The sequence below is a fragment of the Hypanus sabinus genome, chromosome 25, assembly GCF_030144855.1.
Source record: "Hypanus sabinus isolate sHypSab1 chromosome 25, sHypSab1.hap1, whole genome shotgun sequence".
In the NCBI taxonomy this organism is placed as follows: Eukaryota; Metazoa; Chordata; class Chondrichthyes; order Myliobatiformes; family Dasyatidae; genus Hypanus; species Hypanus sabinus.
This window is the reverse complement of record NC_082730.1, coordinates 46,105,234-46,122,437: the sequence shown is the minus strand read 5'-3', so window position 1 is coordinate 46,122,437 and position 17,204 is coordinate 46,105,234. Positions and strand designations below refer to the sequence as shown.

Here is a 17,204-nt window from a genome sequence, read left to right as displayed (position 1 = left end):
TGATGAGAGGTGACTTGATAGAAGTGTACAAATTGATAAGAGGCATAGACAGAGTGGACAATCAAATACTTTTTCCCAGGGTGGAAATTACTAATGCCAGGGAATAATTTTAAGTTGATTGGAGGAAAGTATGGTGGTGATTATATCAGAAGTAACTTCTTTACATGGAGAGGGGTGGGTTCATGGAACAGTGGTGGGGTCGTAGAGGCAAATATATTTGGGGCATTTAGAAAACACAAGATAGGCATATGGATGAAAGAGAAATTGGTATGACCCTCAGCCCTGCCTTAACAACAAATAACACTTACAATGAAGTGTAACTTCCTCCATTCACCCATAAAACTTGCACTTACCATTTCAGAGATATTCCCTTTATCCTCTCTTTGCCTCATGTCAGTTTACTGCAACAAGTTAATTTTTAATCTCATTCCTAGCATCTTGGATCTGAAATATTAACTTTGTTTCTCTTTCCACAAATGCTATCTGGCTTGTTGAATATCTCCAACATTTTCTGATTTTATTTCAAGTTTTTGTTACCTTTTTTCATTTGGTGTTGAACATCCTACCTCAATTCCTTTAGGCCTTGAATTCAAATATAAGTTCACCCCCCAATTCAATGTACTGCCAGACGAACAGAGCGTTTCCAGCTTCAATATGCAACCGTCTCATGAGCGAGGTCAGAAATCTCTGCATTTCCTTCCCTTTCCCAGGGGATTACGATTGTCCTGCAGCTTCAGAAGCTGTTCGTGTAGCACTGACCAAATAAAAATAACTTTCTCAACTTTATTTTCAGAATGGAAGAAAATCATCAGATGCAAAGGTGAAATACTCAAAATCAAAAGGAAAATCTAGAGAAGTGAATTTCAAGTGTTCTTCCGTCTGTTGTGGGCCCTGTACCAGTGGTCCCCAACCATCAGGCTGCAAAGCATGTGCTACTGGGTCACGAGGAAACTATATGATTTGTCGATATGAAACGATTTGAGTCAGCTGCACCTTTCCTCATTCCCTGTCACGTCCACTGTTGATTTTGAACGCACTTGAAGTCATTACCCACACAAGGTCATCAGTCACCTAAACGCTGTGATACCCTAGCACCAGGGATCACTGGTTGGCCTCGGGTAACCAGCCGGCGAGAGGTGCCATTGCTACTGGCCTGGAGCACGGACAGATGGGTGCCACCTCTAAACCTGTTTAGCACAACGAATGTTCGTGGGGAACCCAGTGCTAAAATATTCACAGATGACCTAATTCGGGCTCAGGGTATCATAACTAGCAGCGCAGCTACCTCACTGCAATCTACTGAAAGTCATCCCTCGAGCCAAACTTTTGATGGCAGATAGATCCTACCTACCTACAAGGGGAGCGGGTGCGCGTCCTGTCATACTCCTCGCTCGGTTGGTTGCTCTCTCCAGACTGCGACCGCTATGGCCCCAGTACGGGGACCTCCAGCCCTTACCTTGTCCTCTCACTGGTGTGTTGCAATAATTTTATATGTTCATAAGAGGAAAATATGCGCTGTGTGTTTAATATCCAAACGTTACTTAAAATGTTATGATGCTATTGACTTATAAGTGAGGTATAATTGACATCACTATATTCATGCGAGGAAAATATGCGCTGTGTGGTTAGTATTAAATTCATTAGATAAACCGTTTTAGAAACAAAATTGAGTGTATTAGCCACTTAAGTGACTTATAGTTGACTTAAAAACCTACCCCTCTCCTTCTCCCCCCCCCGTTGGTAGATCCGGAAGAATACTGTCAATATTAAACTGGTCCTTGGTGCAAAAAAGGTTTATTTTCATTAACTGATCTGGGTTAGACAATTCACTACACAACACTTAATTATCAAAGCTTGCACTTTATTCTCTCTGTACAAACATAATTATGTTGACGCTGGGCCAACAACTTAAAATATGAATTCTACTGTTACCTCTTTACCAATGCTCACTCAGACCACTTCTCCCATTTATAATACTGAAATAGAGGATCTTCCATTGGCCAAGATGGGAGATCCTTCTTCTCCCAGCCCCTGGAATGGGGATGTGTTCTTTGCAATAGTTAGTCTCTAGAGTTTCTGCTGCTTTGCATTTGAACCTCCTCATTTTATATGCTTCTCATCATTTCATATGTCGTGTTTCAATTCTGTTGGCCTGCCCTATCTGGCTAACATGCATCAATTTTTCCACTGGCTCTGGTCCAAGCCAGCATCATTTTATTGCCATTCTTTTAAGTGGTGACTTGTAATTACTGTTTCTTTGTTCTGAGAGAGAGCAGACAGGTAATTGCTAGGCTGTAGTTGCTCACATCAGGCACAGACTCCCTTATTCATAAACCTACATGTTCTATGGTACCAAAGAACATCTCACTATTAACTTCTTTTGCAATTATCTGTAGTTCAGCAGATTATCAGGTGTACCATTGAGTTCTCTTTAGTACACTTTGATACAGCTGTTGTTGAGCAAAACCAGTTCACAAAACAGCTCACAAAATTGGAGCTCATGGGCAGAGCTAGAAAAGTGCTATACAGGGACTTCCTCAAGCTCATCTGCAGAAATAGTGTATTTCTACATTTAATATCTCTTTTTCCTTTTAAGGTGGATGGGGCTCTGTCGAAAACCCTGACCTAGAGTTACATTCACACTTCACTTTTTTTATCCAGCAATGGGACCCATTCCCAGGGCTCACCAAATAGCCATACTTAGTTATCCCTAGGACGTGTGCCTTTGGGGGTCCGTGGCTTTGCGGTCCTGGGACAAGCTGATTCTATGCCAGTGCCACAGACTGAAACATCATGGGGGAAAACAGAATATCGGGAACAGCAGAGGAGCTGTCAGAGGCTCTGTACTAGGCAAACCTCTCTCTCTATCTCTCTTGGTGGGGGAGAGTTTGTTGCCAATTCTCAAGTCGGAGAACTTGAAAACGTGACAAACTTTAATACCATAAATCAGCGAGTGTCTTTTTTGTCTTGTTGGTCTCCTCTCTTGCTGTGTGACTCCTTTATTAGGGAGTGAGAGCCTGTGGTATGAACAATTAGTTTTTGTAGTACTGCAGATCATGGTTGTTACTGGCGGTTTTACTACTGCTTGCTTGGTGGGTGGGGCTGCTGATGCTTTTTTGCTGAAATAAGTGGGAAGGGGGTGGGTTGTTTCTCTGCTGCAGCTTGTGCATTGAAGGTGGCCTTGGGGTTCTAACATCCTTACTATCAGTCAGCCTTTGGGGACTTCCGTTTTTGTGAATGTCTGTGAAGGGAAGAATTTCAGGTTTGTATATTGTATACATTCTCCACTAGTAAATGGAACTATTATCAAACACCATAAGCAAGAAGAAATAGACAGAGCTAAGTGGTTCCACATCCAACAGATCAGATCTAAGCTCTGTAGTCCAGCCACATCCAATCAAACAACTCACTGGAGGAGGAAACTCCACAAGTATCCCCATCCTCAATGTTAGAAGGCCCAGCTCACCTGTGCAAAACAAGGCTGAAGCATTTGCAACAATCTTCAATCAGAAGTAGATGATCCAACTCGGCCTCCTCCAGAAGTCCCAGCATCCCAGATGTCAGTATGCAGCCAATCTGATTCACTCTATGTGACATAAAGAAACAGCTGAAAGCAGTGGATACTGCGAGGGGAATGGGTCCAGACAAAACCCCAGCAATAGTCCTGAAGACGTGCTCCAGCCACGCCACTGGCCAAGCTGTTACAGCACAGCTACAACATCAGCATCTACCTGGCAATGTGGAAAATTGCCCAGGTATGTCCTGTACTCAAGAAACGGGACAAGTCCAACCCAGCCAATTATCACCTGATCAGCCTACTCTCAATCATCAGCAAAGTAATGGAAGGGATCATCAACAGTGCTATCATGCAACACCTACTGGTCAATAACCTGCTTACACATGCCCAGTTTGGGCTCCATCAAGGCCAATCAGCTTATGACCTCCTTGGTCCAAAGAGCTAAATGCCAGAGTTGAGGTGAGAGTGTTAGCCCTCGAGGGCTATCAAGGCAGCATTTGACCAAGTATGGCATCAAGGTGCCCTAGCTAAAATGGTGTCAATGGGAATTAGTAGGAAAACCTTCTGCTGGTTGGAATTATACCGGACACAAAGGAAGATGGTTGTGGTGGTTGGAGGTCAATCATCTCATCCTCAGGACATCACTGCAGGAGTTCCTCAGGGGAGTGTCCAAGGACCAACCATCTTCAGTTGCTTCATCAATGAGTTTCCTTCTGTCATAAAGTCAGAAGTAGGATGTTTGCAGATGACTGAGCAATGTTCTGCTCCATTCATGACTCCTCAAATGCAGCAGGACCTGGTCAATATCCAGGCTTGGGCTGACAAGTGGAAAGTAACATTCGAGCCACACAAGTGCCAGGCAATGACCATCTCCAACAAGGGAAGTTCTAACCATCATCCCCTTGACATGCAGTGGCATCACCATCACTGAATCCCCTACTATCAACATCCTGGGTTACCATTGACAGGGAACTGAACTGGTCTAGCCATATAAACACTGTGGCTACCAGAACAGGTCAAAGGCTAGGAATCCTGCAGAGTGTAACTCACCTCCTGACTCCCCAAATCCATCTACAAGGCTCAGGTCAGGAGTGTACTGGAACACTCACCACTCACCTGGATGAATGCAGCTCCATCAATACTCGAAGCTTGTCAAGGCAGCCCACTTGATTGGTACCCCTTCTACAAGCATCCAATGCCTCCACCATTGATGAACAGTTGCAGCACTGCGTACTATCTACAAGATGCACTGCAGTAGCACATCAAAGTGCCTAAGGTAGCATCTTTTGGACCCATGACCACTACCATCTAGAAGGATGAGAACAGCAGATACCTGGGAACATCCCTCTCCAAGTCTCTCACCATGCTGACTTGGAACCATATCACTGTTCTTTCATTGTTGCTGAGTCAAATCATGGAATTCTCTCCCTAACAGCACTATGGGTGTACCTGCACCGCAGGGACTGTAGCAGTTCAAGAAGGCAGCTCATCACTACCTTCTCAAGGGCAACTGGTGATGGGCAATAAATGCTGGCTTAGCTGGTGACATGCACATCCCGTAAATGAATAAATTAAAAAAAGAATGGAAGTTACAGAGCTGACAACCTCCATTTCTTCAACCAGATGGCAAGAACAGAGATATTTGGTTTGTGCTTCAAGGAACACACATTTTAATTCCTTTAAGATGCTCTGTAGACCCAGGCCACTGATTGGGTAAAGCCTTTAAGCTGCTAGGTTCAGGTTACTCACATTAGAGATGAATGAATTTAGTGCATGAATATTTCAGGTATTTAACTGATAAAAGTATTTTATATAATAATGGTATCTTGGAAAGTTAGCATAATATTTCTTAAGTGGAAGAAAATTACATGAAGTTTTACACAATCTGATAGAGAAGAAGAAGGATTTCTTGAGTCAAAGGTTGGGGTGAATCTGTGGAATTCATCACCAGGGGCTGCTGTGGAGGCCAAGTCCATAAGACCGTAATACATAGGAGCAGAATTGGGCCATTCAGCCAATCATTTCATCACAGCTCCTCAATTTTGAAGCTCTGCCCTCTAGTTCTGAATACCCCCAACAGAGGAAACATCCTCTGCACATCCACCTGATCTATTCCTTTCAACCTCCTAGCCAGATTAAAGCATCAAGGTCTGAGAGCAGGAAACTACATAATGTTCAGCCCCACTGCGTGCCAATGAAAGTCCCTGAGCGTGTCCCGCTGTCTGTGTTTGACCTATCTCCCACTCTTCTCACTCCCATCATTGGGTGTGAAACACATAAATCTTGTGTCCCACATTACAAGGTTCTGGAGCAGTTGTTGACTCACAGCCATCACTCTCCTGGACAAGCTTCACTTGCCTCAGCGCTCAGTTCACTCCACAGCCAACATCTCGTTCTATGTTCAATGTTCTATATTGGTTCTATGTTCCACAAGACCATAAAACAAAAGAACAGAATTAGGCCATTTGGTCCATCAACCCTGCTCCGCCATCTCATGGCTCATCCAATTTTCCTCTGCCCTAATCTTCTGCCTTCTCCCTGTATCCCTTCATGCCCTGGCCAATCAAGAATCTATTAATCTCTGCCTTAAATATGCATAAAGACACCCTCCCCCCCCCCAACCCCAGTTGCCTCTGTCAACAAATTTCAGAGATTTATCACTCTGGCTAAAGAAATTCCTCCTCATCTCTGTTCTAAAGGGACATCCCTTTATTCTGAGGCTGTGTGCTCTGGTCTTGGGCATTCCCATCAAAGGAAACATTCTCTCCACATTCACTCTATCAAGGACTTTAAACTTTCAATAGGTTTCAATTAGGTCACCCCATATTCTTCTGAATTCTAGTAAATCCATGCCCGGAGCTGTCAGATGCTCTTTGTAAGACAAGTCATTCAATCCTGGAATCATTTTTGAAAACTTCCTTCAAATCTTCTCCAGTTTCAGCACATTCTTTCTAAGATAAGGGGCCCAAACCTGCTTACAATACTCCAAGTGAGGCCTCACCAGTGCTTCATAAAGTTTCAACATTACATCCTTGCTTTTATATTTTAGTCCTCTCCAAATGAATGCTAACATCACATTTGCCTTCCTCACCACATACTCAACCTGAAAATTAGCCTTCAGGGAATCCTGCACAAGGACTTCCAAATCCCTTTGTGCCTCAGTTTTTCTTGTGTGTTTTTTTGACATTGAGAAAATAGTCAATCCTTTCATTTCTACCAAAGTGCATAACCATACACTTTCCAACACTATTCCATCTACCACTTCTTTGCCCAATCTCCTAACCAGTCAGTCCTTCTATTGACTCCCTATTTCCTCAAACTACCTGCCCCTCCACTTATCTTCATATTGTCTGCAAGCTTTGCAATGAAGCCATCAATTGACACAGATCGTCCAGATCATTGACATATTATGTAAAAAGAATCATCTCAGCACAGACCCCTGTGGAACATCACTAGTCACTGGCAGCCAACCAGAAAAGGCTTCCTTTATTCCCACTCTTTGCCTCCTATTAATCAGCCGCTGCTTTATCCATACTAGAATCTATACAGTTATGCTATGGGCTCCTAGTTTGTTAAGCAACCTCATGTATGGCACCTTGGCAAAGGCCTTCTGAAAGTCTACAACATTCTGCCACCCACTCCTTCACCATTCCCCTTTTCCCTCTCTCACCTTATCTCCTTGCCTGCCTATAGCCTCCCTCTGGTACTCTGCACCCCTTTTTCTTTCTTCCATGGCCTTCTGTTCTCTCCTATCAGACCCCACCTTCTCCAGCTCTGTGTGCTTCACCAATCAACTTCCCAGCTTTTTACTTCATCCCTTCCCTTTCTGGGTTCACCTATCACCTTGTGTTTCTCTCTCCCTTCTCCCATCATTAATCTGTCAGGCAAGATTTTCTCAAGGAAACCATGTTGACTATGGCCTATTTTTTTCATGTGCCTCCAAGTACCCCATAATCACATCCTTAATGGTCAACTCCAACATCTTCCCAAAGACTGAGGTCAGACTAACTGGCCTATAATTTCTGTCTATTGCCTCTCTCCCTTAAAGAGTGGAGTGAAGTTGGCAATTTTCCAGTCTTCTGGAACCATTCCAGAATCATCACTAATGCCTCTACAATTTCTTCAGCCACCTCTTTCAGAACCCTGGGGTCTAACCATCTGGTCCAGGCAACTTCAGACCTTTCAGTTTCCCAAGAGACCTCTTCCTAGTAATGGTAACTTCACACTCCATGACCCGACACCTGAAACTTCCACCATACTGATGACACATCCACAATGAAGACTGATGCAAAATACTTATTCAGTTTGTCCACCCTTTCCTTGTCCCCCATCACTACCTCTCCAGCAGCATTTTCCAGTGGCTGATATCATTCACACCTCTCTTTTACAGTGTGCAATTGAAGAAACTTTTGATATCCTCTTTAATTGTTAACTAGCTTACTTGCATATTCCAACATTACCTTCTTAATGACTTTTTAGTTTCCTTTTGTTAGTATTTTAAAGCTTCCAATCCTCTAACTTCCCACTAATTTTTGCTCTATTACATGCCCTCTCATTGGCTTTTATGTTGGCTCTGGCTTCTCTTGTTAGCCGTGGTTGTGTCATCTTGCCTTTCGAACACTTCTTCCAGAGGCATATCATTTTCCTCTGAATTGCTTCCAGACATTCCAGCCATTGTTGCTCTGCCAGTGTTCTTTCCCAATCAATCTGGCCAACTCCTCTTTCAAGCCTCTAATTCCCTTTACTCCATGGTAATATTGATGCATCTAGTTCTGGTTTCTCAAATTTCAGGGTGAATTCAATCATATGACCATTTGCCCCGAAGGGTTCTTTAACCTTAAGCTCTCTAATCAATTCTGGTTCATTGCACAACACCCAATCCAGAATAGCTGATCCTCTAGTAGGCTCAAGTATGAGTTGCTCTTAAAAGGCATCTTGTAGGAACTCTAGAAATTCCCACCTCCAGGAATCCAGCACCAACCTGATTTTCCTAATCTACCTACATAATGAAATTCCCCATGACTATTGTAACATTGCCCTTTTGGCCTGCATTTTCTATCTCCCGTTGTAATTTGTAGACCACATCCTTATTACTTTTCGGGGGTCCCTATTCAACTTCCATCAGGGTCTTTTTACTCTTGCAGTTTCTTTGCTCTATCCACAATGATTCAACATCTTCCAATCCTATGTCACCTCTTTCTAATGATTTGATTTCATTTTTTACTAACAGGGTCGTGCCATGTCCCTCTACCTTCCTGCCTGTTCTTTCAATACAATGTGTATCCTTGGACATTAAGTTCCCAGCTATAATATTTCAGCCATTATTCAGTGATACCTACATCACACCTGCCAATCTCTAACTGTGCTACCTTATTATGTATATAATAAGGTGTCTTTACATAAGGTGTCTTTCTCAGACTCTGTCAGAGAAACAGAGACAAGGTTCTGTGGGCGCGATTGAGACACCCTGATGGTATGTTGCCTCCCTGGTGCCGGGATCAGAGATGAGTCAGATCAGGTCTCTTTACATAAAGAGTCTTTACAACACCTTCAGTTCTGTATTCACACTTTTCAGTTTTGTATCTGTTTTATTTTGCAACTCATCATGTTGGCTGCAATTTTGCCCTCTTATCAGTCTGTCCTTTCTAGGAGTATCACTGCACACTGCCTCTGTAAGTAAACCAACTACCTCATCGTCAGCACTATCACTCCAGTTCCCATTCCCCTGCCAAATTATTTTAAACCTTCCTGATCAACTCTAACCAACCTGCCCACAAGATTATTGGACCCACTCGAGTTCAGATGTAACCCATCCCTTTTGTACAGGTCATACCTTCCCCAGAGGAGATCTCAGTGATCCTTAAATCTGAATCCCTGCACCCTGCATCAGTTCCTCAGTAATGTATTCACCTGCCAAATCATCCTATTCTTAACCTCACTGGCACATGGCACAGGCAGCAATCCAGAGATTAGGACCATTGAGGTCCTGTTTCTCAGTTTTCTACCTAGCTCCCTAAAATCTTTCCGGACCTCTTCACCTTGTCTACCTACATATGTCATTGGTGTCAATATGTGCCAAGACTTCTGCCTGCTCACCCTCACCATTGAGAATGTCATGGTCCTGATCTGACTCATCTCTGATCCTGGCACCAGGGAGGCAACATCAGGGTGTCTCAATCGCGTCGACAGAACCTTGTTTCTGTTTCTCTGACAGAGTCTGAGGCATTCGTCGGTCAGAGTTGACCATGGACATTGCATCCTAGATGCCTAGATACACAAGCCTGGGCAGTACAATATGCAGAACAAGCTGATACCCATGCAGCAAGCTCCCCCTCTCCATGCATCTGATGAACCCAAAGGAACAGCAGAGACCTTGGTACAATTTGGTATCAGCAGCATTGCAGGAGTTCTAGTCAACATTAAACAATGTAAGACTGCATTAGGGACTCCAGCTCTGCACTTTTCCCTCAGGGTTTACTCCCGAAGCCTTCCCCTTGAGTGGGTATAGCCACAAGGCAGTGGAGATTTAAGATCAGAGTTTATCTTCTCCTAGATGAACTGCCAGCCATGGTTGACAAGCTCTATCTGCCTGAAGCAACTGATTTTAAGGCAGCAGTAACACAACTTTGCCCGTTCTCCTGTTGGTAGAAATGGTTCTGAGCCACAGGTGAAGGCCAGGAGCTGGTCAGTTGTTATCAGAAGCTATTTGAGGTGCGCACCATTGGAAGCATTTAATAGGTAGTGGGAACTCATCCCCATTACCACTCCCAGCTATAATAACCTTAAGGAATCTCTTATCAACACTGCACTCCTCTTCACCTCTCTGTTCTTCTGAGCTCAGCATCAGACTTGAGGTCAGAGACCTGGTCTCTATGGCTCCCCCAGTTGGTCAATCCGCTCAATGGGATCTAAACATGCATATTCATTATCGAGGGGAATGGCCACAGGTGTACTCTGCGGTGGCTGTGAACTTTCCCTCCTTCTCCTGACACTCACCCAGCTACCTGCCTCTTGCAACCTCGGGGTGACTACCTCCCTGTAGTCTAACACCTCCTCATGCTCCTGTATGAATTGAAGGTCATCGAGCTGCATCTCCAGTTCCTTAATACATTCACTCAGGAGCTGTAACTTGATGCACCTGGTACAGATGTGTTCATCTGGAAGAATGGAGGTTTCCAAGATTTCCCACATCCCACACAGAGTACAAAACACTGCCCTGGAGGCATTCTCACTAAACTACTATGCCCTAACAGATGAGGAATGAACAAATAAAAATAGAGTGAGTAATTTACAAGACAATTTACCTCACAAGGCCTCATCTTAGCTAAACCTGATGAGCCAAAGCCACTCTAAACACTGGCACACTCCAAAAGAATGGCCACATCGGTTGCACTTGAGTTATTTTTAATGACCTCTCTAATGAATTCTTCTTGATGATTTGTCACTCCTCAGCTCAGAGACACTGCCGCGAAACTCTGCCTATGAAATCTTCATCTTCATCCTGATTAAATGGTAGCTCTTTTTTCACAACTCAGAATCCTCTGATGGAGATTGTCCAACTCAGAGAAAACTGGCAGAAAACTCTGCTTTTTAAACCTTGACTGCAAACCTGACTGATAGGTCGCTCTTTTTATGCATTGCCTCTTGCTGATTGGTTGCTCCTCAACTCAGAGAAACTGCCACAAAACTGCCTTTAAAATCTCAATCATCATCCTAATTAAAAGGCAGCTCACTTTATGCACACCTGACATGGATTGCCCAATTATGTATTATGTTTTTTATTTCTTGCACAATTTGTCCTCTCCGTACATTGGATGGTTGTCAGTCTTTGTTGTGTGTAGTTATTCATGGATTCTTCTGTGTTTTTTTGTTTTGTGGGTGCCTGCAAGAAAAATCTCAAGGTGGTATATAGTATATATACTTAGTTAAATTTACTTTGAACTTTCAAGAACAACAAGACTAATGCTTGATTTCCACCTTGATTTTTGCAGTGACAGTGCTATTGGACAGATATACAACTGACCCGCACTTCACCCTGTCCAAAGATTCAACCAGGGTTCTCTGGGACAAGGATGTGGAGGATGATCCCGTCTCCTGGAAGAAAAACTCTAATACATGGACTGTGTGGGGGTCAGAGGGATTCACAGGTGGTTGTAAATACTGGGAAGCAGCTGTGAGCCCGGGCACCGTGTGGAGCATAGGTCTGGCCCAGCAACATATGGCCACAGGCCGCTGGGACAGGCTACTGACAAAGGATGGTTACTGGACCTTGATGCTATGGAACAGAAAGTCACTGGGACGTCAAATCCGCACCCTGGGAACATCTATCATAATAGCAGAGCTGTCTAAGGTTGGGGTTTATCTGGACTATGAGGGAGGAAAGGTCTCCTTCTATAACCTGGAAAACTCCTCCCACCTCTACACCCATAATGACAAGTTCACTACCCCACTCTTCCCCTTCTTCAAGCTTTGGGTCGGCACCTTCAAAGACTCTAGTTTGACCGTTTCCTAGATGGACCCCACTCTGGTTAACAGCCAGGCAGACTCCACCAAGCAAAACCTTTAGTTCCCAAAATAATCTGTAAATTGCACCTTTTAATTGACGTGGAACTGGCACCTGACCGGCCTGTAGTCAGCAGATGGACTATATTGTCCTCAATACAGAGAGTAGGTGCTTGGAGGTCTCTCTATGACCATGGTTCCATCTCCCTCAGCCTCTCTGTTACCTCCGCCATTCATCTGTTGCTCTCCCTCTTTCTCTATCCCTTCATATCCAGCTTTTTCTTCTGCTTTTAACCTCTTCCACCTAACACCGCCCAGTTTCTCACTTTCAGACGCAGAATCAAGTTGAATTTTTTTTGTTTTGCAGCTGCAGTACATTGCAATCCATGTAATAAAAAAGTTATAAATTACCATGAAAAAAATATATAAAATAAATCTAAATAAGTAGTGTAAAAAGAGAACAAAATGAAAATAAAGTACTGAGGAGGGTATATGGGTTCATTGTCCATTCAGAAATCTGATGATGGAGGGGAAGAAGCTGTTCCACTGAATGTACGACTTCAAGCTCCTGTACCTCTTCCTTGATGGTAGCAATAAGAAGAGGGCATGTCTTGGATGATTGAGGTCTTTAAGAACAGATGCCTCATTTTTGAGATATCGCCTTTTGAAGATGTCTTCAATGCTGGGGAGACCAGTGCTCGTGATGGAGCTGGCTGAGTATGCAGCTTTTTCCAAACCTGTGCAGTCACCCTCCTTATCAGAATTCGCTCCATGGTACATCTGTAGAGATTTACGAGAGTCTTTCATAATACACCAAGTCTCCTCAAACTCCTAATGAAATATTGCCAATATTGTGTCTACATTGTGATTGTATCAATTTGTTGGGACCCAGTATAGAACTTCAGAGATGTTGACACTCAGGAACTTGAAACTGTTCATCCTTTCTACTGTTGATCCCTCAATGAAGACTATTCCTTCAACTTCCCTCAGTGTTCCCTCAAATTCCACTTCCTGAAGTCCACAATCAATTCTTTGGTCTTACTAACATTGAATGCAAGTTGTTGAGACACCACTTGATCAGCAGATTTATCTCACTCCTCTATGCCTCCTCATCACCATTTGAAATTCTGCCTGCTGTGCCATCAGCAAGGTTATTGATGCTATTTGAGCTGTGCCTAGCCACACAGTCATGAGAGTAGAGAGAACAAAACAGTGGGATAAGCACACATCCTTAAAATGTGGCAGTGTTGATCATCAGTGAGGGGAAGAAGCTATTTTCAATCCACACTGACTGTGGTCTCCTGTTGAGGAAGTCAAGGATCCAGTTGCAGAGGAAGGTACAGAGTCCCAGGTTCCATATCCTCTTGTATTGAACAGTGGTGCCCTGGGGAAGAGGCGCTGGTTGTCCACTCTATCTATTCCTCTTAATATCTTGTATACCTCTATCATGTCTCCTCTCATCCTCCTTTTCTCCAAAGAGTAAAGCCCTAGCTCCCTTAATCTCTGATCATAATGCATACTGTCTAAACCAGACAGCATCCTGGTAAATTTCCTCTGTACCCTTTGGAATGTTTCCATATCCTTCCTATAGTGAGGTGACCAGAACTGGACATAGTACTCCAAGTGTGGCATAACCAGAATTTTATAGAGCTGCATCATTACCTCATGACTCTTAAACTCTATCCCTCGACTTATGAAAGCTAACACCCCATAAGCTTTCTTAACTACACTATCTACCTATGAGGCAACTTTCAGGGATCTGTGGACATGTACCCCTAGATCCCTCTGCTCCTCCACACTACCAAGTATCCTGCTATTTACTTTGTACTCTGCCTTGGAGTTTGTCCTTCCAAAGTGTACCGCCTCACACTTCTCTGGGTTGAACTCCATCTGCCACTTCTCAGCCCACTCCCGCATCCTATCAATGTCTCTCTGCAATCTTCGATAATCCTCTTCTCTATCTACAACATCACCAACATTTGTGTTGCCTGCAAACTTGCCAACCCACCCTTCTACCCCCCAATCCAAGTTGTTAATAAAAATAACGAAAAGTAGGGGTCCCAGAACTGATCCTTCTGGGACACCACGAGTCACAACCCTCCAATCCGAATGTACTCCCTCCACCTCTGCTTCCTGCTGGCAAGCCAATTCTGAATCCACCTGGCTAAACTTCCCTGGATCCCATGCCTCCTAACTTACTGAATAAGCCTACCGTGTGGAACCTTATCCAATGCCTTACTAAAATCCATGTAAATCCACTGCACTATCCTCATCTATATGCCTGGTCACCTCCTCAAAGAACTCTAACAGGCTTGTTAGACACAATCTGCCCTTCACAAAGCCATGCTGACTGTCCCTGATCAGACCATGATTCTCTAAATGCACATAGATCCTATCTCTAAGAATCTTTTCCAATGGCTTTCCCACCACAGACGTAAGGCTCACTGGTCTATAATTACCCGGACTATCCCTACTACCTTTTTTGAACAAGGGGACAACATTGGCCTCCCTCCAGTCCTCCAGTACTACTCCTGTGGACAACGAAGACATAAAGATCCTGGCTAGAGGCTCAGCAATCTCTTCCCCCACCTCGTGGAGCAGCCTGGGGAATATTCCATCAGGCCCCGGGGACTTATCCATCCTAATGTATTTTAACAACTCCAACACCTCCTGTCCCTTAATATCAACATGCTCCAGAACTTCAACCTCACTCATATTGTCCTCACCGTCATCAAGTTCCCACTCATTGTTGAATACCGAAGAGAAGTATTCATTGAGGACCTCACTCACTTACACAGCCTCCAGGCACATCTTCCCACCTTTATCTCTAATCGGTCCTATCTTCACTCCTGTCAACCTTTTGTTCTTCACATAATTGAAGAATGTCTTCCTTTACCCTACTCCAAGAACACCAAGGCCTTCTCATGCCCCCTTCTTGCTTTACTCAGCCCCTTCTTAAGCTCCTTTCTTGCTACCTTATATTCCTCAATAGCCCCATCTGATCCTTGCTTCCTAAACCTCATGTAAGCTGCCTTCTTCCACCTGAATAGATTTTCCACCTCACTTGTCACCCATGGTTCCTTCACCCTACCATTCTTTATCTTTTTCACCGGGACAAATTTATCCCTAATATCCTGCAAGAGATTCCTAAACATCGACCATTTGTCCATTGTCCACTTCCCTGCAAAAACACCATCCCAATTCACACCCACAAGTTCTAGCCTTATAGCCTCATAATTTGCACTTCCCCAATTAAACTATTTACTGTCGTTTCTGACTCTGTCCTTTTCCACGATAATGCTAAAGGCCAGGGAGCGGTGGTCACTGTCCCCCAGATGCTCACCCACTGAGAGATCTGTGACCTGATCCAGTTCGTTACCTAATACTAGATTCAGTATGGCATTCCCCCTAGTCGGCCTGTCAACATACTGTGACAGGAATTCGTCCTGGACACACTTAACAAACTCTGGAACTAATCCAGGTGCCAATCAATATTAGTGAAGTTAAAGTCACCCATGATAACAACCCTGTTATTTTTGCACCTTTCCAACATCTGCCTCTCAATCTGCTCCTCAGTATCTCTGCTGCTACCAGGGGGCCTATAAAATACTCCCAATAGAGTAACTGCCCCCTCCCTGTTCCTGACTTCCACCCATACTGACTCAAAAGAGGATCCTGCTACATTACCAACCCTTTCTGTAGCTGTAATAGTATCCCTGACCAGTAATGCTACCCCTCTTCCCCTTTTCTCCCCTCTTTATCTCTTTTAAAGCATTGAAATCCGGGAATATTGAGAATCCATTCCTGCCCTGATGCCAGCCAAGTCTCTTTAATGGCCACTACATCATAATTCCATGTATGTATCTAAGCTCTCAGTTCATCACCTTTGTTCTTGATGCTTCTTGCATTGGAGTACATGCAATTTAGCCCTTCTACCTTACTACCTTTACACCCTTTATTTTGCATCTCTTTCCTCAAAGCCTCTTTATATGTTAGATCTGGCTTTACTCCATGCACTATACTTGCAGTTCTCTCATGACCTTTATCCTCCTCCACCTCACTATCTGCTCTAACACTTTGGTTCCCCTCACCCTGCAAATCTAGTTTAAACCCCCCAGAACAGCACTAGCCAACCTTCCCGCAAGGATATTAGTCCCCCTCCAGTTCAGGTGCAACCTGTCCCATCAGAACAGGTCCCAATTTCCCTGGAATAAGGCCCAAATGTCAAGAAACATGAAGCCCTCCTTCCTGCACCAACTCCTTAGTCATGTATTTAGCTGCATAATCTTCCTATTTCTAGCCTCACTACCATGTGACACTGGTAGTAATCCTGAGATTGCAAACCTGGAGGTCTTGTCCTTCAGTTTTGCACTTAACTCCCTAAACTCTCTTTGCTGGACCTCCTCCTTCTTCCTATCCACATCATTGGTCCCTAGATGGACCACAAATCAGGCTGCTCACTCTCCCTCTTTAGAATACTGAGAACTCGATCCGAGATATCGCGGACCCTGGCACCAGAGAGGCAACAGACTATCCGGGATTCTCAACCTCTCCCACAGAACCTCTTATCTATCCTCCTAAATATTAAATCCCCAATCACTACTGCTCTCCTCTTTTCCCTCCCTCCCTTCTGAGTTCAGGGTCCAGTCTCAGTGCCAGAGACCTGACCACTGCAACTTGTCCCTGGTAGGTCATCCTCACCAACAGTATCTAAAACGGTATACTTATTATTGATGGGAACAGCCACAGGGGTGCTCTGCTCTTCCTGTCTATTCCCTTTCCGTCTCCTGAGTCACCCAGCTACCTGTCTCCCAACTTTTAGGGATGACTATCTCCCTGAAACTCCTATCTATTTCTGCCTCTGCCTCATGAATGATCTGAAGTTCATCCAGCTCCAGCTCCAGTTCCCTAACACGGTTTGTCAGGAACTGCAGCTGGATGCACCTTTTGCAGGTGTAGTCATCAGGGACAATTGTGCTAGTCCTGACTTCCCACAGACTGCAAACAGAGCACCCAACTGCCCTAACTGCTGCCTCCATTACCTACTTCTAAGCTAATTAGATTAATTAAAGGAGCTTACCCAGCCTTGCCTGACTGGGAGCAAGCTCATCCTCAGCCTCTGCTCACTGAAGCCTCTCGAGCCAAAGCCTTCCTACTCCGTCGCCCACTCCTCCAACACCTGCTC

The 17,204-nt window shown here is 44.2% G+C and overlaps 1 protein-coding gene across 1 annotated transcript in view; it reads left to right on the top strand.

The window, feature by feature from the left end:
• The window catches only part of LOC132381213 (E3 ubiquitin-protein ligase TRIM69-like), a 60,386-nt gene extending 47,611 nt beyond the window's left edge, over positions 1–12,775 (top strand). Inside the window, exon 3 of the mRNA XM_059950537.1 lies at positions 11,509–12,775. Within this exon, the coding sequence (XP_059806520.1) occupies positions 11,509–12,029 (521 nt within the window). The 3' untranslated portion in view covers positions 12,030–12,775. The remainder of the gene's footprint in view (positions 1–11,508) is intronic.
• Positions 12,776–17,204: the final 4,429 nt, after the last annotated feature.